The sequence below is a fragment of the Dipodomys spectabilis genome, unplaced genomic scaffold, assembly GCF_019054845.1.
Source record: "Dipodomys spectabilis isolate Male_0828 unplaced genomic scaffold, ASM1905484v1 ptg000054l, whole genome shotgun sequence".
NCBI classification, from domain to species: Eukaryota; Metazoa; Chordata; class Mammalia; order Rodentia; family Heteromyidae; genus Dipodomys; species Dipodomys spectabilis.
In genome coordinates, this window is record NW_024870731.1 from 36,708,545 (window position 1) to 36,734,753 (window position 26,209).

The 26,209-nt window shown below is 44.2% G+C and overlaps 1 protein-coding gene across 1 annotated transcript; it reads right to left on the reverse strand.

Annotated features, from left to right (window-relative positions):
• Window positions 1-4,496: 4,496 nt before the first annotated feature.
• Il5ra (interleukin 5 receptor subunit alpha) lies at window positions 4,497-25,856 on the reverse strand. The gene is made up of 10 exons (XM_042680178.1): window positions 25,784-25,856; window positions 23,911-24,056; window positions 23,051-23,189; window positions 21,780-21,951; window positions 21,524-21,711; window positions 19,348-19,493; window positions 18,372-18,510; window positions 8,695-8,791; window positions 6,619-6,703; window positions 4,497-4,766 (listed from the first exon to the last, which is right to left on the reverse strand). The coding sequence occupies exons 1-10, from the start codon at window positions 25,854-25,856 to the stop codon at window positions 4,680-4,682; spliced, it is 1,272 nt and encodes a 423-aa protein (XP_042536112.1). The 3' UTR covers window positions 4,497-4,679.
• Window positions 25,857-26,209: the final 353 nt, after the last annotated feature.

Below are 26,209 nucleotides of genomic sequence, written 5' to 3' on the forward strand. Positions count from 1 at the left end.
TAGAAGAAACAACAGCAAATGGAGAAAGAGAGAGAGAGAGAGAGATGGTTGATAGGTAGGCAGATGAAAGGTAAATAGATGTGCTGGTAAAACAAGAAAGGAGGTTCCAAGGAGAATATATACTAAGATTAAAAAGTAACTGGCCCTAGGCTAAGCTTCCAGGATTCCTTCAGAAAGATCTACACAGCTCAGGTGCTAGAGATATTCTCTCTCCTCTCTCTCTCTCTCTCTTTCTTTCTTTCTTCCTTTCTTCCTTTCTCTCTCTCTTTTTGAAAGGTCTAATTGGGATGCTGCCTTTCTTTGACCACAGTGTATGAGTGTGGCTAGCTCTTTTTTCAAACTAGTTTTCTTGCAAGACCAAGATTCCAAACGAAGGACACTCACTTAAACCTAGATTTCAGATGTTTTAATGTATACTATTTTTTAGTATATGTCCTATATAATATTTATCTGAAATTCAAATTTAACTAGTCCACCTCTATTTTTATTTGCTGAACCTTACAAGCCTATGCAGGAAGGATCATTCTATTGAAGTCATTAACTTCACATTCAAACTTCCAAGATCTTTCTGGTGTTTGAAGGTAGATAACTCTGCAGCTTTAATGAGAAAGCATTTCACAGAACTTGCTTCTGCAGAATCTAAGTGGAATATTGCTTTCTAATCTGAAATGCATATCATGAACTCACTTCCTTTTCCTTATCTCCACTTACTTACCCAAAAGCCAGAAGTGGAGCTGTGGCTCAACTGGTAGAGTGCTAGCCTTGAGGACAAAAGCTCTGGGACAGCACCCAGGCCCTGAGTTCAAGTCCCAGGATGGGTGTGTATGCACACACACACACACACACACACACGTTTAAAAAAAAAAAGTATCAGAGTAACATAAATGGACATTTGGTGCAAACCAGAAATTGAGGGAAGATTTCTTCCTGGCAAAGAGCTGATTCTTAGAAGATAAAGTGTTATCAAGAGGAGAATAAATGGGGAAAGTCTTTGGTTGTTGTTTTTCCCTTTTTCTTTTCCAATAAAGACAGCTTAAGCAGAATCATGAAGAGATGAGCCCTCATGGTGCTGGCAGAGAAACAATGAAGATGTTGATCTGAATAGAGGTTGTGTTTTTGCACGATTTCTCCAGAAAGCTGACAAGCCAAACCTTAGTGGAGTTTTTTTTTTTTTTCTCCAAGAGGTTTAATTTGAAGATAAGGAGGAATTCCTTCGGGTGATAGAAGCAGATAGGGCCTTTAACGGAGAGGAAATACTGAAAGCCAGAAATGCAGTTCAGAGGCTACACTGATTGTGAAGACTGAAGTGAGGACAGAGGAGAAAAATATTTAGGGGAGACATGAGGCAGCTACCCTTCTCCAGTTTTGAACAGCTCACTTCTCTCCTGAACATGTCTCTCTCAGAATCATCTCTATGACCTACACCAGAGGAGTGATGAGAAAACCCAAGATTGCCTAGCTCAACATAAAATTCTGAGAGGGTTTTCGAATGGTTGGTACCCTGAAACTCGAGCTCCTCATCAGAAATAAATCCATAATCATTGTCCCAAAGATCCCTCGGCTAACAAACCTGTGCTAATTAGGCTCTTCACCTTTGTTGGGCCATCCAAGATTGCTTTCGGATCTTTGTTTTAGCTTCCAGATAGCTGGCTTTTTCTTTCTTTAACAAATTAACACCCAGGGTTTATTAATTCCACTAACAGATGGTCCTGACACATACAAGTCTCACCAAGAAAATGTTTGGATTTTTAATCAGGATGTTCTTTGCCCACGTGGATTCTTCCTTCGTCTGCATAAATCGCTTGAAAGCCTTGGCCATTTCAATGAGGTTCGGGAGACAGAGCTGTTGGCAAATGTGAACATCCCCCTCGGGTCCCCCTCCAGGTTCCCCAGCACCATGCCCAGACTGCACACCGTGAATTCTAAATGCTGACAAACGGAACTGGGCTAAAACTGTATGTTAGAGGATCTCTGTGTTGGCTCTGGTCCCCTGGCTGAGGGAAACCGGAGACGGGCTTTTCCGCCCTAGGATGATGGAAGAGAATCTGGATCTCAGCTTCTTCAGTCTGGGAGGAGTGGCCTTTCACCATTACGTGAATGCCCAAACTCTCTGTTGCGCCATCTTGGCTGATGAGAACAATATACCCACAACAGGAACCACTTCTGGAGTCCAGTTCCTCTTACAGAGCCATTTGTACATTGTTACTTCACTATACCAACCAAAAGACATCCAGGGCATGGTAGACTAATGGCCAAGTACACAGGATCTCTATCTACTAGACTGCCAGAAGACATACCTTATTCACCTCCATGATGCTGTAAAAAGGCCTTCAGGGTCCATGCCAAATATTACTGAATTTCAGACATATGCAAGCTGTGACACTAGGACTGAGCAAGTCCACTTGCCCTTTATAGTTCTTCAAGGTCAAGTATAGGTGAGGCTTTGAAGATGAGATGCATCTCACTTTTCTCCTCGTCCCTGGAGCTCACAGTCTGATGGAGAGACAACATAGCTGTTGGTGGTCCATCCTTGCTCCAAGAAAGGGAAGAGGCTCAGAACGAGAGTTAGTGGCAACATCAGCCAAGTCTGCTTTTGAAGGCTTCATGGAGGAGGCAATGTTGGATACAGGTTCCCAAAGAATAAGCACAAGTTCCATAAGCCAAGAAAAAGGAAGAACAAGCTCACAGCCCACACGAACCAGGCTGCACTGGGGTATACACACACACATACACACACACACACACACACACACGCACTCATGAACACACACACCAGGACAAGATGGTAGCGCCAGCTCAGGAAGGATGACAGGAACTCACGGGGTAGCTGGCTTTGTCATCACATTCCTTCAGTGAATGATGGTGATAGTCCTAAGAATTGTGCAGAGCCCTACTTCTCAAAGCCGTCTCCAGACCAGCGACCTAAAATAAGCATCACACAGGAATTAACTTGTTGGCCACGCAAACTTTCAGATGCAGGTCACCCTGTTCAGAGCCTGAGGACCGGAGCCCAGTCTCTGGTGTGGCAAATGCCCTCCAAGATACATGCTCATCTTGAGAACACCTGACCAGAGTCCCTTCATATTTGTACGTGAAGGTTTCTGAAGACGACCGTCAGAGATTCTCCATGGATTGAGTGAGCAAACAAGTTTGCCAGTTACCTGAGCACTCAGTGAGCCTTGCCTTCCTGGTCCACATCTAAGCAAGCTTTATTTTTTCCTGACAGTCCTCTCCTCATTACTGGCACCACAGGATCCTTGTATCCATTCCTCACCCGGCCCTCAGTAGCTGCTTCTGCCAACTGGCAGTCAAATTCCATGAAATGGAAGGCAATGGCAGGTTTATCAAGAGGAGAGAGTGAGGTGTGAAGTTCTGGCATTTGCCACTTGGGTTGAACAACAGGTAATTGACAGCTGCGGCAAATGCTATGCTTTTTGTTCTGAGCCCAGCCTCGGTTAGAATTCTGCTAGAAAAATTAGATGTAGTAGTCACTGCATCTCCTTTGGAGGATCATAATGGACTAAACCAACTCCAGAAAGCACATTGAGAGTATGCCATGAAGCTGGGCACTGGTGGCTCACGCTTGTAATCCTAGCTACTCAGGAGGCTGAGATCTGAGGATCACAGTTCAAAGCCAGCCCAGGCAGGAAAGTCCCTGAGACTCTTATCTCCAATCAACTGCTCAGAAAAAGCCACAAGTGGCCCTGTGGCTCAAGTAGTAGAGTGCTAGCCTTGAGCAAAAGTAGTTCAGGGACAGCACCCAGGCCCAGAGTTCAAGTCCCAGAACCAGAAAAAAAAAAGTGTGTTCATGGTGGGGATTCCAGGACCCTGTACAATCATACCATTGCACCTGCTCCCATCTCTGCCCAGGACACAGCTGTGCTTGATTCCACTTTCTGCTCCTGAAAAGGCCTGTACGATGTAAACTCATAGAAGATGATGAAGAGAAGAGAAATCTCCCTACAGAGTGGAATGTTTAATGGGCTGGCCTGTGGGAATGCTCCGGGACTTAAGAGCTAGGTAGATACAGCGTCACAATTGCTCTGAGGTTTGGCAGCAGATATCTTCTTAGGAGGTTGATTCTTTTTGGTGGTGGTGGTAGTGGTATGGGGCTTGAACTCTGGGCCTAGGCCCTGTCCTTCAGCTCTTCAGCTCAAGGCGAGAGCTCTACCACTTGGGCCACAGCTCCACTTCCAGTTCTCTGGTGGTTTATTGGAGGTAAGAGTCTCTCAGACTTTCCTGTCCGGGCTGACTTTGAAGCATGATCCTCAGATGTCAGCCTCCCAAGTAGCTAGGCTTACAGGTGTGAGCCACTGGCTCCAGCTCAGGAGGTTGATTGTTGATCTGGGAGTCCTTCCCACTCACTACTGTCACTTGTACATAGACGTTTGAGGTGAGTCATGCAAATTGCAACATTTGGCAGGTGCAAGGAAGTGTCTCACTATATCAAATCAGGATGAAATAAGCAACAGAATACTCGATTCGTCGGTCACATTGCCAAGAGCAGGGAGATCTTGATGAAGCACGCACACTTTCAGACCTATCCATCCTAAGGTATTGTCTTGTGGCTACACTGTATATGCAGTAAATTCTGAACACCTGTTGTCCAAGAAACAGCAGTCCTATTCTTATTGCAGAATCATGCGTGAGAGTGTTGCTTGAGAATGCCACAGTGACCATCAAAACACAGAGTGTTCCAAGACCTCCATTCCACATTCTTCCACATAACTTACAACTTCAAGTTCTGTACCACTGGAACCAGTTTTCTGGAAGAAAAAAAAAAATCCTTTAGATGAGCATCTTGTCTTTTTGGATTTATTACAATTGAATTTAAGTAACTTTTTTTTTTTACCAGTCTTGGGGCTTGAACTCAGGGCTTGGGCTCTGTCCCTAAGCTGCTTTTGCTCAAGGCTAGCACTCTACCAGTTGAGCCACAGGCTCCACTTCTGGCTTTTTCTGTGTATGTGGTACTGAGGAATCGAACCCAGGGTTTCATGCATGCTAAGCAAGCACTCTACCACTAAGCCACCTTCCCAGCCCCTCCATAATTTTAAGAATAAAAATAGTGACTTTGGGACTGGGAAGGTGGCTCAGTGGTAGAGTGTTTGCCTTGCATGCATGAGACCCTGAGTTCAATTCCTCAGCACCACATAAGCAGAAAAAGCTGGAAGTGGCGCTGTGGCTCAAGTGGTAGAGTATTGGCCTTGAGCTGAAGAGTTCAGGGACAGCACCCAGGTCCAGAGTTCAGGCCCCATGACCAACAAAAAAAAATAGTGACTGTTGAAGAAAATATGAAAATATAAAGTAGGAAGAAGAAAAAGATCCTCATGAACTTGTACCCCAAAACATACCTCACTGTTCACCAATGCTCCTCAGCCCTCTTTCTAGGCATAAAGGTGCCTTTATATTTATAATGATATTACCATATGATTAAATAGGCTATTTCAAAGGGAGACACCACTTTAATTAACTTACTATTTGGTGCTGCGAATGGATCCTAGGTTCTTGTACTTGCAGAGTACAATATAAACAAACACAGCCTTTGCACAGCTTTATCAATTTCTTTCATTCTTTGTAACATTGTATAGTCTCTCAAATTATATTGCTCTATGTTCATAGACATCATCTTTCTTTTCTTTTTCTTGGATTATTTTGTGGGTGTGTATGGGCTGCTGGGGACTAACTCCAAATCCCATACCTAATAGGTAGATGCTCTACCACTGAGCTTCAGCCTTTCTGGTTGTTGCTGTTGTTGTTTTGATACTTTGTTTTGTTCTTTAAATCACAGGAAATTAAAAGCTGGTTCTAAAATTTTCATAGCAATGCAAAAAAAAAAAAAACACAGAATAATCAAAAATCACACTTTGAGGCCTGTTTGCCCTACCTGATCTCAAGGTTGGTCCTAAAGCTATAGGAACCCTGATAGAATTGTTTTGTTTAAAAACAGATAAATAAATCATTGATACCAAAAAGATAGTCTAGCACTGGAGTCACTCACATATGTGGAAAACTAACTTTTGACAAGGATGTCAAGATAATTCACTTAGGCAATACTATTTCAACAAGTGATTTTGGAAAGTGACCATTTGGGAAAATCCCTGGATTCTGGCTGGTGAACAGAACATGAAAATGTATATTCAAGGGCAACAGTTTTCCCTAGATGGTTCTTTACATACTTACACATTTACATTTAACAAATGTAGGGGCAGTGATGAACATTTACAACCCCCATTTAGCCAAAGAACAGGACCATGGAAGTAAGAGGAAAGCTCCTGTCTCCTGATCCACCTATCTACATTATAGTAGAACAAAAAACCCAGAGAGAGGTTGCAGGAGACTCAACCCTGGGCACTTGGAACATATCTTCTTAGGCCAGGCACCTGTAGCTCACACCTATAATCCTAGCTACTCAGGAGATTTAGGGATTTCAGTTTGAAGCCAGCCAGGGCAAGAAAGTCCATGAGACTCTCATCTCTAATTAATCACAGAAAAAGCCAGCTGTGGCTCAAGAGGCAGAACACTAGCTTTGAACAAAAGAAACTCAAGGACAGTGCCCAGGCCCTAAATTCAAGCCCCAAGAAGGTCAAGAAAAGAAAAAGTTAACTTTTTCAACATTACCTCATAGTTAGTGATCACAAAGAAGTCTTTGATGTTACTTTTGGGTGCTGGAACTGGTGGAAACAACTTGGTCCACAAATTGTATCTGCAAAGAGAATAAAGGAAGGAATTATGTGCCTTCAAATACCAAGTCTAAACATCCACCTCATTGGTTTTACAACTAGCTGCTTCATAAAGGCAGAATCTTTACTGATCAACAATTCTAGACATTTGCGTCAGTTGAGGACCCTGCAAGGCTGTAACACAGCTTCTGAATCAACCAACAGAGACACACTAGCAACTGTTCTATGCATATTGCCAGGCCAAAGGTCTGCAGATAGATTCCAAGTACCCACTTAATAGCACCAGGTAGTTACCTGCAGTGCTGGATAAGGTATTCCTTTCTCAATTGTGTGGATCATGGACATTTTTTTTCTTTTCCTTTCCTTTAAACTACCTTCCCTCTCCCCTTATATCCTCCTTTGGACAGATGCTACCCAAATATAACAACTATGATAGTAATCTCCTTAACATGAAAGGTTTTTGTACCCTATGTTGTGACAGAGCTAAGACAGAACATGTTGTGTGTGTGTGTGTGTGTGTGTGTGTGTGCGCGCGCGCATGTGCATGCGCGCACATACACACATGTGCGTCTGTACTGGGGCCAGGGTGTTGTCTCTCAGCTTTTTTACTCAAGGCTGGTGCTCTACCACTTGCACCATACCTCAGGTTCCAACTTTTTGCCAGTTAATTGGAGTTAAGAACCTCATGAATATGCCTACCAGGCTGGATTCAGACCTGGTTGTCAGAGCTCAACCTTGTGAGTAGCTAGGATTGTAGGCATGAGCCAGGTATCAGAGCAGAGGCTTATACCTCCTTAAAGGACACTTTTTTCCTGAATACCAAAGTGGATCGATAGGGAGTGTTTATAAAGCCATTTTCAGGTCACAAGGTTTGATACCAGATATTCATGGCATTTCTAGACTTTTTTTAACTTAAGCACAATCAGTCTTGCCAGGCACCAGTGGCTCTATAATCCTAGCTACTCGGGGCTGAGGTCCAAGGATCAAGATTTGAAGCCAGGCACACAAATCAAAGAGATTATTTCCAAGTAGCTAATAAAGAGTCAGAAGTGGAAGTGTGGTTCAAGGGGTAGAGTCTAGACTTGAATGAAAAAACAAACAAGCAAGAACGCAAGGCCCCGATATCAAGTCCCAATTCCAGCAACAGCATCATCATCATCATCATCATCATCATCCACTCTGGCCAGGTGACAAAAGATCCAGGTAGGATGAGCCCCTGATTATTGAGACTCATCATGTGTGGGAATGGTGGTGATGTCAGCCTCTGGTGAGCTGTCGTCTTTTACCTGGGGTATAAAAAGCCTTCGTTGATGGCTTACCAAAGACCTGCTGGAAATGGAGCTCTTCTGGCTCAAGTGGTAGAGCACTAGCCTTGCTCAAAAGAAGCTCGAAGTTCTTCTAATTTTGTGGCTCTTACTTTCTGTATCCTTTGGGAATTACACTACCAGCATAAGCACTTAATTAAAAAGATCTCATAAAGAAAAAGAAGGAGGAGAAGGAAGTGGAAGAGGAGGAGGTAAAGGAGGAGGTAGAGGAGGAGGAGGAGGAGGAGGAGGAGGAGGAGGAGGAGGAGGAGGAGGAGGAAGAGGAGGAGGAGGACCAGCAGCTGTAGCAGCAGCAGCAGCAGCAGTAGCTCAGGGATAGTGTGCAGGCCCTGAGTTTAAGACCCAGGACTAGCACCCCAAAAAAAACAAACCAAAAAAACAAAAACAAAAAGAAAACAAAGACAAGCAATTACCCAATGAAGTACTGAAAGTAAAAACCTTCCACCTATATCCATTTACTGTCAACAAACTCACAGGGGGATTTGCAGTGGCAGAGGGCTGGACCTGGTCTAGCTTCTGTACATCGTGAGCCAGTATTTGGTGTCTATCTACCTCAGAATGATCCACACAGAGAAATGCTATAAACCCCACATGACAATGAGGCCCTTCCATCTCATGTACACTGAGCAAGGCTTGAAAATACCTTACTCAGACACAACTGGAAGCAGCTACACATGAAGAATACCTACACTCTGCAGATGAGGAAGGAAACGAACAAGAGAATGCAGACCGTGGCTGTGAGTGCAATGAAAAACCATCCTGCCCAGGGCTCCTGCTCATCATTCCCTGATTGGGAAAAAGAGAGAGAAAGAGAAAGCGTTAGAATCAAGGGGGAGGGAAGGGAAGTGAACAGATTTCAGGCATCACATAGCTTGGGTGTGAGTCCCAGAGTCTTGAACAACACTAGACACATGGCTGAACTTTCCTGAGCCTGAGATTTCTCACCTGTTAAAGTGTCCACATCACAGAGTTGATATGGGAATAGAATGAGCTCATGAAAACAAGGCCACTTTGAAGCATCAAGCATTAGTTATTCAGCTAGCAAGTATTTTAGGAATCTGTTCCTTGTACTGTGCTTCCTGAGCCCTGGAGCTTATTAGCTTTGGGTGAAGACTAAGGCTTTAGGCTGCAGACTCTACAATAAATGCTATAGGACCTTAATGATCTCCCCTTGCTCTCTTTCATAGCCAGGAGAGTAGAAGAAAACCTATCATGGTCAGTACTGTATAGGTTCAGCTCACAGCACCCAATTCTCTGAAGTTGCTTCTGATCTACATTCCAGGGACTGGTTTGTTTTTGCTTTTTGCTTGCTGTTGTTGTTTAGTTTGCTTTTTTCTATTTGGGGGGAGCAAGATGGTAGCACAGAAATAGAAGGAGAAAGGATGAATAAATGCAAGCATGGATTTTCCTGCCTGGATGGCTTTGAACTGGGATTCTTAGATCTCTGCTTCCTGAGTAGTTAGGATTACAGGCAGGAGTCACAGATGCCTGGCAGAAGAAATGTTTTTGTAAAGTTCCCGGTTCACTTAGAGAAGAGAATTCAGAACCTGAGTCTCCTCCCTGAATACACCATGTACTACTCCATTAATTCTCAGCTCAAATCCTCTGAACAAATATTAGGCTCCCATTAGGTATTTAATGATGTGCAAGAGACTGTGATCATTGTGCTTAGAAGAATGTACGTGAGCCCTTGTATCCTACAGCCTGGAGTCCATCAAGGAAGAACCGCATGAAGCAAACATCACAGTCATTATAAGTTACCATGGCGCGCTTCAAACCACATTATACCAGGAGAAAAAGAGCTCTAGTCCTCAATTTTGCCATGAATCATTTCTTTTGTAAAACAACAAACACCTGGAAGTCAACATTTCCAGTGCTCTAGAACAGCTTTAAGACTTCCCCAAAGTCTTGAACCTTGTAAACCTGGAAACATGCAAGTATGAAGAGGGGGAGTTATATTTGTATTTAGTGAGTGACTCTCGCTCCGCCGAAGCTCTTCCTTTGCTGTCTCCAGGGCAGTTATCTAGATTTCTCTGCTGCTCCCCAAACCTTTCATCTCCCTCGCGATCTCTTCCCCCCCACTTTCCAACATTCACAGAGTCCTTTATCTTGAATAAGCCATGGCTTTGCTCAGCCAAACCTTCTGCCCGTCATCAAACACTTTCTTCCTTTAGCCTGATTTCTTGAATAAGGTGATTCAGGCTAATGGGTTTTTCTACTTCCGAAACTGTCTTTAAAAATCATCGTTAATGCCTTCCTCGTCTAATCCAAATGATTCTTGGGGGTTGTTTCCCTGAGCTTTCTTTTTCTTGCTCTTTCAGCATTTGACGCGGCTGGTGTCTGAACCCAGGCTGACCGGCTGAGCCCACGCTGACCGGCTGAGCCCACGCTGACCGGCTGAGCCCACGTTGAAATGGAGCCATGAGTGCTCTGACTCCTGGCTTCGTTCTTCCACCGCATTTCCTTTGTTCTTTTAAACAAAGGAAAGGGAGGGGAGCTGTGGCTCAAGGGGTAGAACCCCAGCCTTGAGTGGAAAAAGCCAAGGAGCATGAGGCCCAGTACTGTAAACCAAAACACAAAATCAAATTTCCACTGGCCCTTTCAACAAGCTCATCCCTTGGTTCTTCTACTGTAGTCTGTTTGCAAACACTGAAAAGTGTCTTTAAATTCCCCCCAAATCTTCTCGCAAGTCTTTATTCCCGGCACACAGCAGCTCAGGTCTAAATCATGAATCACCCATTGGTGACAGATCACTTGAGTGCTTCTCAGAGCTGACCATAGTCCAAACCAGATTTATGATCTGCTTTGTTTCGAAACAACTTCTCCCCTGACTTTTGCATTTCAAGCCCTGTTCTTTCAAGCTGCCAACCCCAAATCCTTGAAGCTACCTTGGTTTCCCCCATTCTCCCTGGCCCCGCCCCTTCCCTCAACTCCTTGATTTACAACGGAAATATGGGAGCCACATGCTTTTGGCTCCTGCCAAGTCTGGAGATGTGGATTCTAGGCCCAGTTTGCCATGTAGGAGTTCATCCTGGAGTTCCTTGACTCAAACTAAGGCATCTGTAACACACTCTCCAGAGCCTTCTCACGTGGCTATGTGGTGTTCACCACAGGAAAGCCCTGGTTTAGGATCCTGCCTTGCCTGTCCTAGCTGTTGGACCCAAGTATGTGATCCCCTGTTTAATGAAAGTGGTTGCTTTGCAAATGGCTATTTCCCATTAGGTGGGACTAAGATGCTTTATTTAAAAAACAAGACAAAACAACAACAACAACAAAAAGGTATTGTTGCCAGGCACTGGTGACTCCCACCTGTAGTCCTCGCTACTCAGTAGGCTAAGATCTCAGGATCAAGGTTCAAAGCCAGCCCAGGCAAGAAAGAAAGTTCCTGAGATTCTTGTCTCCAATTAACCACCAAAACGCTGGAAGTGGATCTGTGACTCAAGTGATAAAGTGTTAGCATTAGGTGAAAGAGCTGAAGGACAGTCCTTTGGTTACAGGTGTACTGTGAAAGAAAAGCTTAATTGTGAAGTTTTTATGTCTACTATAAATAAGCATCAGCTGCGCCTTATAAAATGACAGGAAAAAAAATCCTCAGAGGCAAACCTTTTCTTTCCTTTTTCCCAAATCCCATTGACTACCAGGGCTTCTAGAGTTCATGTTTGACTGCCTGGATTTGAACTCGGCGTCTTGTGAAACCTTGTTTTTAATGGCATTTTTCCATGGCTAATATAAAGAGCTCCTGGTTCCACGTGCTGCTGTCTTTTCTTCCTGCTTTGCTTCTCTGACTAACGGACTCAGGCTGCTACACATCCCCATCTCGGACGCCAACCATGCTCACCTCCATTGTTCCAAAGGTCTGAATAAGTACATTCAGAATCTCTACCATCACCAGCATGTCTGTAGATTCAGCAAGGGAAATGTCAGGAAATAAAAAGTCTACAACGAAGGGACAAAGAGGGCAAAACGTGGGCTCCTGCAGAAACCACGGAGGGGGGGGGGGTGAGGTGTCATAGGACGCATTCACTCGTCCAGCTCAACTTGTGAAATCTCCTTCTGCGCTGCCATGTCAAGTCCTGATAATAGTTCTGTTTGTCTTCTGCCCAGGATTACAAAAATCTTTGCAGTTAAACCACTCCCTGGTTTATTCAGTTCCTCTCTTACTTTGATAAGGGAAGATTCTCACTGAATTAGCAAAAAAAGATAAGGGCAACTGATTTCCTTTCAATTAAAAGGAAAGTTATTAGTATATGCAGGGTACTAGGTACTAGGTAGGAGGGAGTTCGCAATGAGCCCTTTCTCAGGGGATGCCTGTCTAGTAGGTCTAGAAAGCCAAATCAGAACAAAATTCACACCCAGAACACCAGGTGAGCGTTCCTGCAAAGTAAATCTAAATTGGCAGGGAAAGTTAGTGAAAAAGTTATCACATACTCACTGCTGAGTAGAAATTACTTGTTAATTATCCACTATTGATTTACCAATTAGAGAGAGAGAGACAGAGACAGAGACAGAGAGAAAATGACTCATGGTAAATGATTTTGCTGTAGGCAAAGCAGGGAAACGGGGTCTGTAGACAGGACTCATGGCTTGGGTTAAAACAGTTGAGATGCTATAGCCTTGGGCTTTTTTTTTTTCAAAGTAAAGATTTCATGCATGGTTTGGAGTCCAGTCCCAGGACTGGGTAGAAAAAAATGATAGGTGATTTGCACTCTCTCTGTGGCTCACGGTGCCTGCCATTGAAAAGCAAGTCACAGACATTTGTTTTGAGGAAGATGATCAGCTCTCTCATTTAGCCATGCAGAGACCAGTTTTTGAAAAAGGAAGTCACATAGTTTGTTCCACAGAGATGGCCACCACTCTCTACCTCATTTCTAGTTGCTCTGCAGATATCAACAGCTTAAACTGCTTGGGGAATTGATTTGTCTGATTTCTGTGACTTCCGCTTCCATTTCTTTTGGCCTCTCAACCAATTGATCTTGCAGATGAACCAGTACCGCGGCTGAACTTCTGTTGTTAGATGTTCTAGGATATACCTACGGGATGGTAGCCACAGAGAGAGAAGGAAATCTCTAAGTGTTGGACCAACTTTGTCCCATCCAGCCCTGCCTCTGGCTGCCTTGGTGAGCTTGTAAAATCACTTCTGGCTTGGGTGCTATTGTCCCTCTAGTTCCAAAGTTCTACCGTTGATGTAGCCAAGACAAATAGTTCTCAGGAGACAGGTTTGATTTGGAAGCCTTTCCCACCTTCAGTGCCCACTAAAGGTATGGACTTTCAATGCATCTGTATCAATTTTGAATCAGATTACAGACTCAACAATGTTTTTTTCAGGGAAAAGAGCTAATTCGTAAATTAACTGGATCCTTCTAATGAAAGCAACCCTGCTGCGTTATTAAGACCAGCAGGTAGATTTGGGGAAAACTTCAAATGGCACCAACAGGGCTGGGTAATTGAGAGGATGTCAATGTCAGTAATACGAGGTTTAACCAGCACCCTGTGGCTTTCCTCTGGGTGTAGAGTAAAAGGGCTCCCACTTCACACAAAACTTTTGTAGGTAGGAACTTCACAAAGCAGCTGTCAAATAGACAGTGGGCCATCCCTGGTTTAAGGAATGGAAGAGCAGCAGAATGCACCCTGAGAGAATGACGCATAGAATATCCACAAGCCACTATAAAGTGCACAGACATGTGTCACCTGGAGAAAACTGCATCTAAGTGGACCAGAGTACAGAGAGGGAGTAGAGACTTGAGCTGTGTGCAGTGGGGTATACCTGGTGTCTGTACGCTCAAGACCCTCATCTGCATCACTTCCATTGGGCTGAGAGTCTCAGTAGCTCAGGAGAGATCAACACCAAATATCCCAGAGATCAGGGAAGACAAAGAGACTTATACTACAAATAGTCCTAGCCTTCGAGGACCTGCATTTGACAAAGAGACTTACGCTACAAATAGTCCTAACCTTCGAGGACCTGCATTTAAATAAACATGGCGATAACTTGGAGAGAAACAAGTGAGACAAGAGGGTTCTGAAGAGGTGGATGAAAACAATGCTGGTCTGGGGATGGATGGAGGCTGAGAAGAGCAATAGCTGTCAGAGATTCTCTTCGTGTGGCTCCCATCTCCTGCGGCTCAGGCATGGCCTGACCTTTTGCCTCGGCAATTCCAGACAGAACATCCTAGAAGTTAGGTATGGATAGTCAATTGTGTCATGGGGTTCTAGGTCTAGGCCACCACTTACCAGCTGTGCAACTTTGGTCATCTATTTTCTCATGTGCACAAGTGTATATGCATGGGCTTGCCTAGCCTAGAACTAGGTCCAATGATAAAGTCCCTATGGGCAGCTACATCATGAGAGGCAGGATTTAGTCATGGGAAAGGGGTGTGGCCAGCAAGAGAGGGTGGTTGAGCCAGAGGAGTAATGAGAATTCAGTGCTTCTGGCCTTTGAAGGCAGAATCTGAAAGCTCCAGGCTAGCCATTCTTCAGGGCAGTGGGACAAAGGCATTTCTGCCCCCAGTTGGGACCAGATAGTAGGGATGCCTAGAAGAGTCAAGCCAGCCTTGAAACCACAGGAGTCTGGGTGAAAGGAAGAGTTTTAGTCAACCAACTACAATGTTTACCCAGCCTAAATGCTCCACTTGCAGAAAAAACAAACATTGTGAATGGTTTTCCTCTTCCTGCTGGGTTACTTGTTGAAACTTTTCCAGCAGTATCTTACTGTGCTGACCCAGAACTTTCCATCTCTCGTCCTAGGAAAGTTTTCAAAGGCCTGGAGTACACAAAGCTGGTCCCTTCTTCCGTGTTTTCCTTTCCTGGCTTGTTCCTTAACTCATTATAGTGAGAATTTAAAAAGATAACTCTGGAAGCTCATGTCTGTCATCCTAGCTACTCAGAAGGCTTAGAGCAGAGGATTCAGGTTCAAAACTAGCCTGGGCAGGGAAGTCTATGAGACTCATATTGCCAACTAACCACCAAAGCAAGCCAGAAATGGAGTCATGGCTCAAGTGGTAGAACATAAGCTTTGAGTGAAAAAAAACTGCACAAGAGGGTCAGGCCTTGAGTTCAAGCCTGAGGAACAGTGCACAGATGCACACACACACATATACTCACATATACTCAAAGACAATGCTGGGATAGGGGAGACACACAGACAGAAGCGGGGTAGGGAAAGAAATACAGGCATAGGAGTGGGAGGGAGACAAGCTGGAACTCCAGGATCTTGCACCGTCCATAAGCCTTTGGTTGCATGGGTTGTGGAGGAATTACTGGGCTGCTTCACACACAGCCATCATGAATATCCATCGAAGGGGAAAGCTTTCCTTCCATCCCAGCCCAATCCCCTACATGCCACACGGATTCTCTGCGTCAATCTCTTTGCCTTCAGCCCTAACATTCTAGGCATATCCCATAACTCTGGGACACAGAGCTCAAACCATGAGAAGATGTGAAAACTTGCCGTGAGTACCATGCGTGCTTGCTGAAGGTGCTAGCGGTGAGCTCGGTGGAGAGTTCCAGTGATGTGAACAGTGGGTGAATGTTGCTCTAGGCCCTGGGGGTAAGTGCCATGAAGCTCAAGCCTGAAGAAGACTTTAAGAAATAGCTTCTCATTCATGCCTAATTCCCCCATCACATAGATCTTGGCCATCAGATGTTGCTTTTAGTGAGGTTGAGAGCAATTCCCATGATTACGGCTATGACCTGTCACGGACAAACAAGACCGAGTCTAAGCCAAGCATGTAGCTACAGGATGCCACTTCCATGCAGCCAACATGCCCATTCCTCTAGGGAAGGTAGAGAAATTTATTTTCATATAGCTTGTTTCCCACTTGGCATTGGGGCATCACAGAGGGGAAGGAAGAAAAAGTACAGAATTCAAACAACAAAAAGCTTTACTAAGCCGGGCGTGGGTGGCTCATGCCTGTAATCCTAGCTACTCAGGAGGCTGAGATCTGAGGATCACTGTTCAAAGCCAGCCCGGGCAGGAAAGTCCATGAAATTCTTATTTCCAATAAACACTCAGAAAACCGGAAGTGGCGCTATAGCTCAAGTGGTAGAGCACTGGCCTTGACCTGAAGAGCTCAGGGACAGCGCCCAAGCCCAGAGTTCAAGCCCCACAACTGACAAAAAAAAAAAGCTTTACTAAGGCCAGTGGAAAAGCACAGATAATCAGATAATGTCAGTCAACAGGAAAGATAACAAAGGAACACACGGAAGAATCCGGAAGTTAAGAAAGTTTCAAAAGGAGAAAGACTAGTGAAAATTGGGAAGTTCAGTTAAGAAAGTTACAAAAGGAGAAAGACTAGTGAAAATTGGGAAGTTCAGCTCTTAAGACAGAAGCTGAGAAACAGTAGATAACAAGTATAGATAAATGCAATGGCTGTTTTATTTCTTCTTGCAAATAACCATGCTCTGGAAATCCTAGGATAGGACAGCAGACTGAAGGCGCAGTTTAGGGCATGCAGAGGGGTCCTGCTGATTGCTTTCTTTGTCCCCACTTGAAGTGCCCTCCTCCCCCCCTAACCCAACTGCATCAAACTTAGGGTGTGTGCCACCTTTTATGAAATAACCTTGGGCTATCATGGGTTAATTAGTTAGCTGAATCTATTCTAATTTGCTAATTGGCTCCTGTGTCACCTAGATGAGGAAATTAAACATTAATAGTCACTTCTTGGCTGTTTGACAACTACTGAGTCATTTAATATCTCGATTCTTTCCTTACCATAATTAAAATATAGGGGGTGGACTTAATATCACAGGAAGAGATGATATTTGAGGGGGGGCTGGGGAGGGTAAATGGAAGGGGACGGCTCCAGGGTGCCATTTATGGGCTTGGTAGGAAAGGAGGAAATGAATGTAGCAGCCCAATTGCCCGGAAGACTGCAAGCCGGGCACAATTATGGCTGCACCCACCGGGGGGAAGGAAGAGCCATGCAGAATGTCCCCGAGAGGCTTAGAGTTTCTATTATGTTTATTAATCATCTTGATGAAAAGGAAAGTCTGCATTGATTAAATCCACTAATGATCCCAAGCTAAGCAGGGGAGTAAATTCAGAAAGGATGGATTTATAAGGTGAGTGCTAATATTAATCAGCTCGTCTTCAGGAAATGGGTGGCAGTCAGTGAAATGGGATTTGCTGAGGATAATGCCAATGAGGTGCACCTGGGAGGAAACAGTAATGAGGCCAGATCCAAAGTAGGAAGGTGATGATAATGGAGAGGAGGGGGAGCTCTCAAGTGAATGATAAAGGAGAGGGTAGGTGCACATGAGTGAGCATGTGCACACATGCCAATACTAGGGCTTGAACTCAGGGCCTGGGGTGCTGTTCCTTAGTTGTTGTTTTTGGGGTTTTTTTTTTTTTTCCACCACAGCTCCACTTCTGGCTTTTTGGGTGGTTCACTGGAGATAAGAGTCACATAGGATTTTACTACCCAGGCAGGATCCTCAGAGCTCAGCCTTCTGAGTAGCTAGGATTACAGATATGAGCCATGGCCCCCACTAAATGAACGTAAATGGCAGATCCCAGCTTCACTGAACCCTTCTGTGGTGGGAGGAGACCAGTAGGAAGTCATGACTGGCACAGTGGGAAGCAAATGCATATTGCACAGTTACACATGCACAAGGTACGGTCACATGGGATGGTCACATGGTACAGATGAGGACTAAACATGCAATCGAGTGCATTCAGACTGATGGAATTTCAGTACGATTGCGCGACTGTCGATGTTGGTTTTCTAGTTGGGATTTTTCTTCCACATTTAAGGGCATCAGTTAGTTGTAGGGAGGGGTGTGATTTCGGCAGGCCCATAGGTTCATACGCTGTCCCTCGAGCCGACTCACCCCTTCCATCACAATTTTCCTTCTTTTCCCAAACCAATCTCAACAGACTTCATTGCTCCATTTTTACCCATGGACATAAAGTATGTTGACCATATTCGCCCTCCTCCACCCTCTCCCTTCACCCTCCTCCTCTCATGAGCACACCCATTTTACTTACATGCCTATCATCCAGGTTTTAAGTGAAGGTAATTGTTCAAAGGGGTTTCACCTGGAGGTTTGCATCAGCTTGATCCTCCTTGATTACTCTCATTTTCCCCAACCCAGGGCTACCCACTATTATGCTTTAGGTTATTCTTCCCCTGCCCCAAGATGTTCCCCAAGGGTAAGAACACAAATCCAAAACAGGGACAAAGCCAGGGGAGGGTTTGTGCTGAGGAAATGGTGAGTCACCTAAGCTTCATCGGTCTCCCAGAAAACCTACATGGTAGAGAAGGCAGAGGTGCCAGGGAAGTTGAGTCGATAGCAGAGATGCAGAGATCGCGGTGTGTTTTCATCCTTGAGTAAGGCCACCACGGTAGCATCAGTATGGGGGACTCACCTGCATGAACAGGCTGACTCCACTCACTCCAGAGCCCCGGCTCACGGCACACAGAGCTCACCGTGGCCCGCACTTGAATGGAATACTTAGAAATACCGTGAGTGGTTGAGATGAATTCATTGGTTGTCACTTTTTCCATCTAGATGGGGGAAAATAGCATTGTAATAATCTCTAGACACATTGTTTATGCCAATGACCATCCTGCAAGGTCATTTGGAGGTCAAGTGACTCTGTGCAGGCAGTAATTTAAAATCAATAGGAGCCATTAATTAGTATATTCCAGATGTCTTCAGTGTGATAAACTGCAGTCACCCTTCAGGGAAAGCTGCCTTGGAACTAAAATATAGGAGGTGGTCAATGGTAAAGTCGAGGCGATGGAAGTTGATGTAGATTAAATGGCATAGGTATGGGAATATCTCTTTGGGACCCTGTTTTGATTTTTTTTTTTTGTATATATGCCTAGAGATGGGATTGCTGACCATTTGATCATACTATTTTTTAACTTGTCTCTATTTTTCACAGCTGCTGCATGATTTCATATTTTAGCCAAAACTAGTCATGAATGAGTCTTTGTCTGATCTTTTGTATTATTTTCAACCCGAACTATGCCCTTTGAAAGAAAAAAAGCTCTAAGATTTTGGCCTATTGCTGTAATACCTGAGGTATAAGTTAACTTCGACCTTGTGAGTCTTTAACAATACCCAGAAAAGCCACCGGGCAGAGTTTTTTTTTTTTTAATACTTCTAAAATAAGACATTTATTATCAAATATTAGTATTATCTGAGAGCCAAGAACAAGTAGTTTATGCTGTAGTCTGAGATACTTGGGAATCTGAGACATGGAGAATCATGATTCAAAGCTAACTCTGGGCAGAAAAGTCTACGATACTCCAATTAACCTGCAAAAAGCCAAACCAGAGGCATGGCTCATGTGGTAGAGTGCCAACTGCAAGCGAGAAAAAACAAACAGAATTTACCTGAAAATAGCCATTCTTTGCATTACAAATTTTCACTTCATAATCAAAACACTGGACTGGAAAGGCAGAAACTGGTTTCTCCCAATGGATAAAGAGGTGAGTTCCTTGAATCTCAGCTGTGAGGTTCATTGGAGGATTTACTTGATCTGGGTTAAAGAAAGGGAGATCCATGTCACTTCTTTAGGTGCATGGAGCTAATACCTCCACACCAGTCACTCTTCTCAAGGCATTTCTAAGACATGGTCCTCTCAAACCACAGGATGCTGGGGCTTCCCAGAGGGCTCCTGTATTGTAACACTGGAAGAGAGCTCACCTTCTGAACCTTGCAGAGATGACCACTAGAAACAGAAGTGACAGGTTCAACCCTTTCCCTCACCTCTTCATTACAAGACTCACTCCATTTTTCCAAGTTGTAGCCCAGGCCTGCATAAGCTTGCCCAAGAGAATACCCTGGTGCTCACACCAGATCCACCTCAGTCCTCGCCTCTACATGGCCCAGGACAAGTCACATAACACCTGTTATGCTCCTTCCTCAGAGATCTATCTCCCTTGCTTGTCTTAGGACTGTGTAAGGGGAGTGAAAATGACTCCTAGAGGAGAACCTTTGTTTTAGATTCGATGACATAGATAATAATGACATAATTTAAGAATGATATCGCTGCTTCCAGAGCCAGCCATTCTCCCAGAAGAAAAGCCTTAGCCAAGAAAGCACTTAGTGCTTTTTAGCAATTTAGAAACTGGCCTCAGTAAAATAAAAGCCAGCAAATATCATTTCTGTCGAGTGTTCCAGCCCATATCCAGTTCTACACACTGTCCTTGTCTCCCAGATCTTCTTCTGCATCTATTGGCTATTTTTCATGAAAGTGACAATTGTAGGCTACCTAAGAAATAGACAATGGAAGAGATCCGTACGGCCTCTTTAGCAAGGGTTCAGATTCTTCCAAAACAAAGTCATACTCCATGAGAGCAGATATGTCAGAACCCAAATCATGTCCTTTATTTTAGTGTATTTACTACATCCTTAGCCAGGCACCACTCTAATTCTTATACTCACAAACAAAAAGTCTCATTATCTCCCATTTCCTATGTCAGAAGACACAGAGGAATAACCAGATTGACTAAGGTAACTCAGCAAGGCAGTAGAGCAAAGCTGTCTGGTTCTCCTCAGCCACTGAAAACAACCATTCATTCAGAAACTCTTAGCTGTTAATCACCAAGAACCTGCGGGAAATACTCTGGATGTGTTTCATGAATAGAAATATCTAGGACACACTGGGTGCCGGTGGCTCATGCCTACAATCCTAGCTACTCAAGAGCCTGGGATCTGAAGATCATAGCTCAAAGCCAGCCCAGCAGGAAAGTTCCCATAAGACTCTGATCTTCAAATAACCACTCAAAAACCAGAAGTGGAGTTATGACTCAAGAAGTAAAGCACTAGCCTTGAGCAAAAGGGCTCAGGGATAGCACCCAGGCCCTGAGTTCAAGCCCGACAACCAACAAAATTTTTTTAAAAAGAACTGCTGAGGACAAAAAGGATGGCCCTCTGTTTGGAGAACTGAGTACTACACTAGGGCTGTCATTAGAGCTCAAGAGTACTTAGAGTTGGGCCAGTATGGTAAGGGGTTCTAAGAGGAATCCATGAGGAATGGGGGAGTGGGGGGCTAGCTTGGTAAGGAAAGGCCTCAGGAAGGGAATCCTGGCGGCCTTGGGACACCTTATGGGGGAAAGAAATGCCCAGAGTAGTTCTGGCTTAACTGATCTATGGGTCACAGGAATTTCATAATCCCTTTCCCCGCTGATGGGAGAAGAAATGGGCTTCTTTAGTCAGTGTGTTCACTGTCCCTGGCTCAGACATTCTCACCTGGTAGAAATGTTGTCATCAAAGGGATATTCCACAATGAATGGGCATTATTTTTTGTAGCCACACCTTGAGGGGTAGGGGACAGAGTGGAAGCTATGACTTACATCTAATAGATAGTAGCCATATTGAGAAACACCCTCCCAATGTCCATGATGGACCCCTTTATCCAGCCAAGCATTTCAGTAAGCTAAAATAAGAAACCTGTCCAGGTCTTGTCCAGCTATGGGTTAGATGCTAATCATCTTCAGGAAAGCAATCCCACCTTTTCTAGTGCTGTGATTCAATCATTTCAACCTGGGGAGAAACCCACCTTACCAATGGCATGTAGAGCAAATAGCTGATCCAACGGCTGGATGGTAGTCTGCTTGCTGGAGCCATTCACGTGCACTGCAAGCCATTCACGGCCTCTGCTGTGGATAAACGTCTTTGGGATCCAGCATGCGGTATTTCTGCTCTGTGCGTCTTTGCTGTAGGCTTGGCATTGTTCTGTCACGGAGCCATACCTAAATTGGAACACTTGTGAGTCTCCCAAGAAACCAACTTCTTTGCAAAAGTGGAAATAGATACTAACCTATAATAGAGGAAGTACTGTACGTCGTCAGGGGCCTCCTCTCCAGCAAGCCAGGCACAACGCAGAGAAACTCGGTACGACCTTAAACCCGTGTAATTACCTACCACCATGGCAGTGGTGGTGGTGGTGGTGGTAATGCAAGTTAAATTTACGGCGGAGGTCCCAGGAGCCCCTAAGTGAAAACAACAAGAACTAAACCTTGCTCTGATCGATTCTGCTCTGATCGATTCTGCATCTTGTTGCTTTTGAGAATTTGCCAAGGGCCAACTTCACCAGAGGGAAGAAACTAGAGTTACCCAGCCGTGGGCCTGCAGGGAATTGGTAGAATGTTTAAGAGTCATGGGGTCTCCTGGGGGAGTTGACGGGGTTCATAGCCTCTCAGAGTTCCATGGGACCCTAGCTGCTACTTCCTCATTTCTGTCGCATTGCAGTCATGAAGTGAAGTTTGTTTTTAACTTGCGTTGGTCATGGGGCTTGAACTCACGGCCTGAGCACTGTCCCTGAGCTTTTCTTTGCTCAAGGCTAGAGCTCTACTACTTTGAACCACAGCTCTACTTTCGTTATTTTTTAGTGGTTAACTGGAGAGTCTCATATACTTTCCTGCCTGGGCTGACTTTGAACCTCAATCCTCAGATCCCACCTCCTGAATAGCTAGGATTACAGGTGTGATGCACCAGCACCTGGTGTGTGAACAGTTTTGCTCTTCGATATACTCCCCCTGTAAGGGGCTGCCTTACACAGCCTAAAAGCAATGGGACTAGCTGGCTTAACTGACAGAAATCAGAGACAACCCTTTTCTCTCTGTAAGTTGATTGTCTCCAGTGTTTGTTACAGTAACAGAAAGCTGACTAACACAAGAGGAATGAGAAGACAAATGTGACTGGCGCACTCGCATACCTCAACACCGAAAACCCGGCACTCCGATCTTCTCTTTTTTTTTCTATTTTCTTTTATATTTCCCTTTCTTCCTTTCTTCCTTTCTTCCTTTCTTCCTTTCTTCCTTTCTTCCTTCCTTCCTTCCTTTCTTTCTTTCTTTGTATGTGTGTATGTATGTGTGTATTTTATCAGAAGTATCAGTAGCTCTATGTATCAGAAATTGCATAAATAGGCATTCTAGCAGGGTGTTTGGAAGGAATGGGCTATGACAGGAAGAAGAGATGGACGCCTTGGTCAGGTGTAGACGATACAGCCACAGATAACTGACTAAAGTTGTTGGCTTTGCTTTCTCTGCAAAGTCTGAAGTACAATCCTGGGTGCCTGGTGGTCATTACCTGGTGGGGCTTGAAGTTCTGCAGAAACCCAGGTGCTGGCCAGGAGCGAGCCCCCGTACCACGCGATGGTCTGCACGCTTGCCGAGAAGCCACGATGGAGCGGAATTACACACCTGCTTTCAGTCTTCTTGGTTTCGTACTAATGACAAAATCCAACAGCCATGAGATACATCACAAGAGAACAAGGTCTTCAAGAGCTATTTCTTAGTCAACAAGCCTTTGATTCCATGTTTGAAATGGCACATCAATAAGACCCAGTGAGTTTTGTTAGAATGAATGACAAATACAAAAAGGTTGGACTACAACCTAATTCCTCAGTGACACATGACTATGTTCCTCTAATATCAATAAATGAAAGATGATTATAATTAAAGCACAGGATCCCTTTGATTTTGATCACTCATATTAGTCTCATTCTCCAACAGTAATTGCTCAGCAGTAAGTTTGTTAAAATTCTACCTTGACTATGAAACGGTTAATACAGGTTTCCTCTCCCTTCACCGGGCTTAGCTGCACACCTAATGTGTAGCAGGTGTGTTAGGATATCTAAGACATCCAGCAGTTGCTCCAGGTTGCAAACACAAGAAGTAGATGAACTTGGCTTTGAGCTTGCTTTCTCTACCACCAGACCTTCCTCTGTCCTACCATTTACCTGGCTATTTATCTCCTGTTCTTTTGGCCATATTAGAAGAAACATAAAACCAGTGTGTAATGCCCTGTACTTAACAATGTAGTAATTCTGTTGTGCATTGTACTTTAAACCAAATAATAAGCATGGAATTATTCACAGATACCTGTACTGGTATTTCACAAAGATATGGGGATCAAGTTTGTAAGAAGCGTTTAGAATACACACTCACGTCATCTTCTTGTGGGCTGTGTATTTTCACATAATATTCTAGATTAACATTCCATGGCTCCTGGTCAGGATTTCGGTGCCAACGCAAAAGAACTTGAGACAAACCCATAAATTTGATGGTGAAGTTGACAGGTGGAAGAAGTAAAACTATGATTCAAAGAAAAAAAAGAAGCAATACAATGCCCTTTTGCACATCAACAGTACTTTAACTTTATCACTCTAGGTTCAAGTCCAGAGTCTTGCACTTGCCAGCAAGTACTCTACCAGCAAGCTCCATCCCCAAGCCTCTTAAAATTCTAACAATATTTTGTTGTGTAACATACTATTTTCTTATGGCAGTTAGAATACGTAATGCTGAAGTAATCTTGGAAGAACTCTTTTAAAATTGGTTTTATTTTCTTAACTTTGCCTGCAGTATTTATTTGTTTTTATTTTATTGAAGATGAATATTTACTACATCACAAGTCATTGTATTTGTAGTTCTCAAACTGAGGGTCATTATTTATTAATGAGTTTGGTTAGCAATTTACTGGGTCTTGAGCAGCATTTTTATTAGTATGGGTTCATTGTAACACAGGGAATTCATTGTGATGTGCCCGTTCATGCTATCCACATGACAGGAACAGAAAACAGCAGGATACATCAGATGTAATGGCAACTGCTTTGTGAATGTCTTGTTTCCATGACACAAAGTTACCTATGTATTTCTTTATGTAAATGGCATGCATTTCTTTTTATGAGTCACAGTCAAAAGTATATGAGAGCTGGGTGCCTGTGGTTCATGCTTGCAATCCTAGCTACTCAGGAGGTTGAGATCTGAGGATCACAGTTGGAAGCCAACACAAGAAGAAGGTCCATGAGATTCTTGATCTCCAATTAAACACCAAAAAGCCAGAAATGGAGGGGTAGTTCAAGTGGTGCCAGCCATGAACAGAAAGGGCAAGTGAGAGCTTGAGGCCCTGAATTCAAGCCCCAGTATTGGCACAAATACACACACACACACACACACACATATACACACACATGTATATATATGCATGCATATATACAAAATATCTACTATCTAAAGAGTTTATATTTTTTCTTTTTCTTTTTTGCCACACTCCAGCCAGTGTTCTGCTGGTTTATTGGAGATGGAATCTTGTGGATCTTTCTTGTCAAGCTGCTTTTGAAACAGGACCCTGCAAGTCTCAGCCTCTTGAGTAGCTTAGATTATAGGAGCGAGCCACAGGTGCCCAGCTAAGAGTTTGTATTCTGATAAAGATAAATATTTTATTTTATAAAAATTTCTGAGCTGTATCGGGTGCCAGTGGCTCACGCCTATAATCCTAGCTACTCAAGAGGCTGGAATCTGAGGGTTGCGGTTCAAAGCCAACCCATGCAAGAAAGTCCGTGAGACTTTTATCTCCAATAAACATCTCAGAAAGGGCTGAAAGCAGTCTGTGGCTCAAGTGGTAGAGTGCTAGCTTTGAGCACAAAGAGGCTCAGGGACAGTGCCCAAGTCCTGAGTTCAAGCCCCAGAATGGGAGGGGGAAAAAAGAATCCTGCTGTGAATTTAGTTTGGAGAAATTTTTTTTTTATATTGTACAAAAGGGAAGGGGAGAGGAGAGGAAGGGGAGGAGAGAGGGAAAAGAAGATGATAGGAGAGAAAAGGGGAAAGGAGAAGGGAGGGGAGGGGAAGGAGAAAGGGTAGGGAGGAGAGGGGATGGTGGGGAAAAGAGGGGAGGGAATGGGGAGAGGGGAAGAGAGGAGGGAAGAGAAGGGAGGGGAGACCGGAGGGAAGGAGGGAAAGGAAGGGAGAAGAAGGGATAGGAAAGGGGAGAAGAAAGGAAAAGGGAGAGGAGAGGAGACTGAATTGACTGGAACGTCCTTACACTTTCTGTCAGGAACCAAGTCCACTTGCAATATCACTGCAGCCCCCAAAAGAATCAGCAGTGCAGGCACCATGGTAGTCTGACCCTACTGGAAACAGGAGAAAACCAGAGTCATCCAGCCGGCATTTCTAAGCAAAACTCACAAGGTGTGCTATAGGCATCTCTGACCTTGAACAAGCATGAAGGGCATATGCCTGCAATAGGGACATGTTGGACTTTGCTCTTTGGTGGTGGATCATAGTCTGAGGAGAAGAATGAAATTAGTCATTGTAAACCAATCAAGAAACTGCCCCAGTGAAAGCCTACTGCGGCCACAGTGGGCACAACGAGATTCTGATTTGACCCTTACAGAATAAACGACTGTCCCAAACACCTACAAAAGAAGGCAGGTGAGCCCACAGTGCAAATCTGGACTCAAAGGAGAAG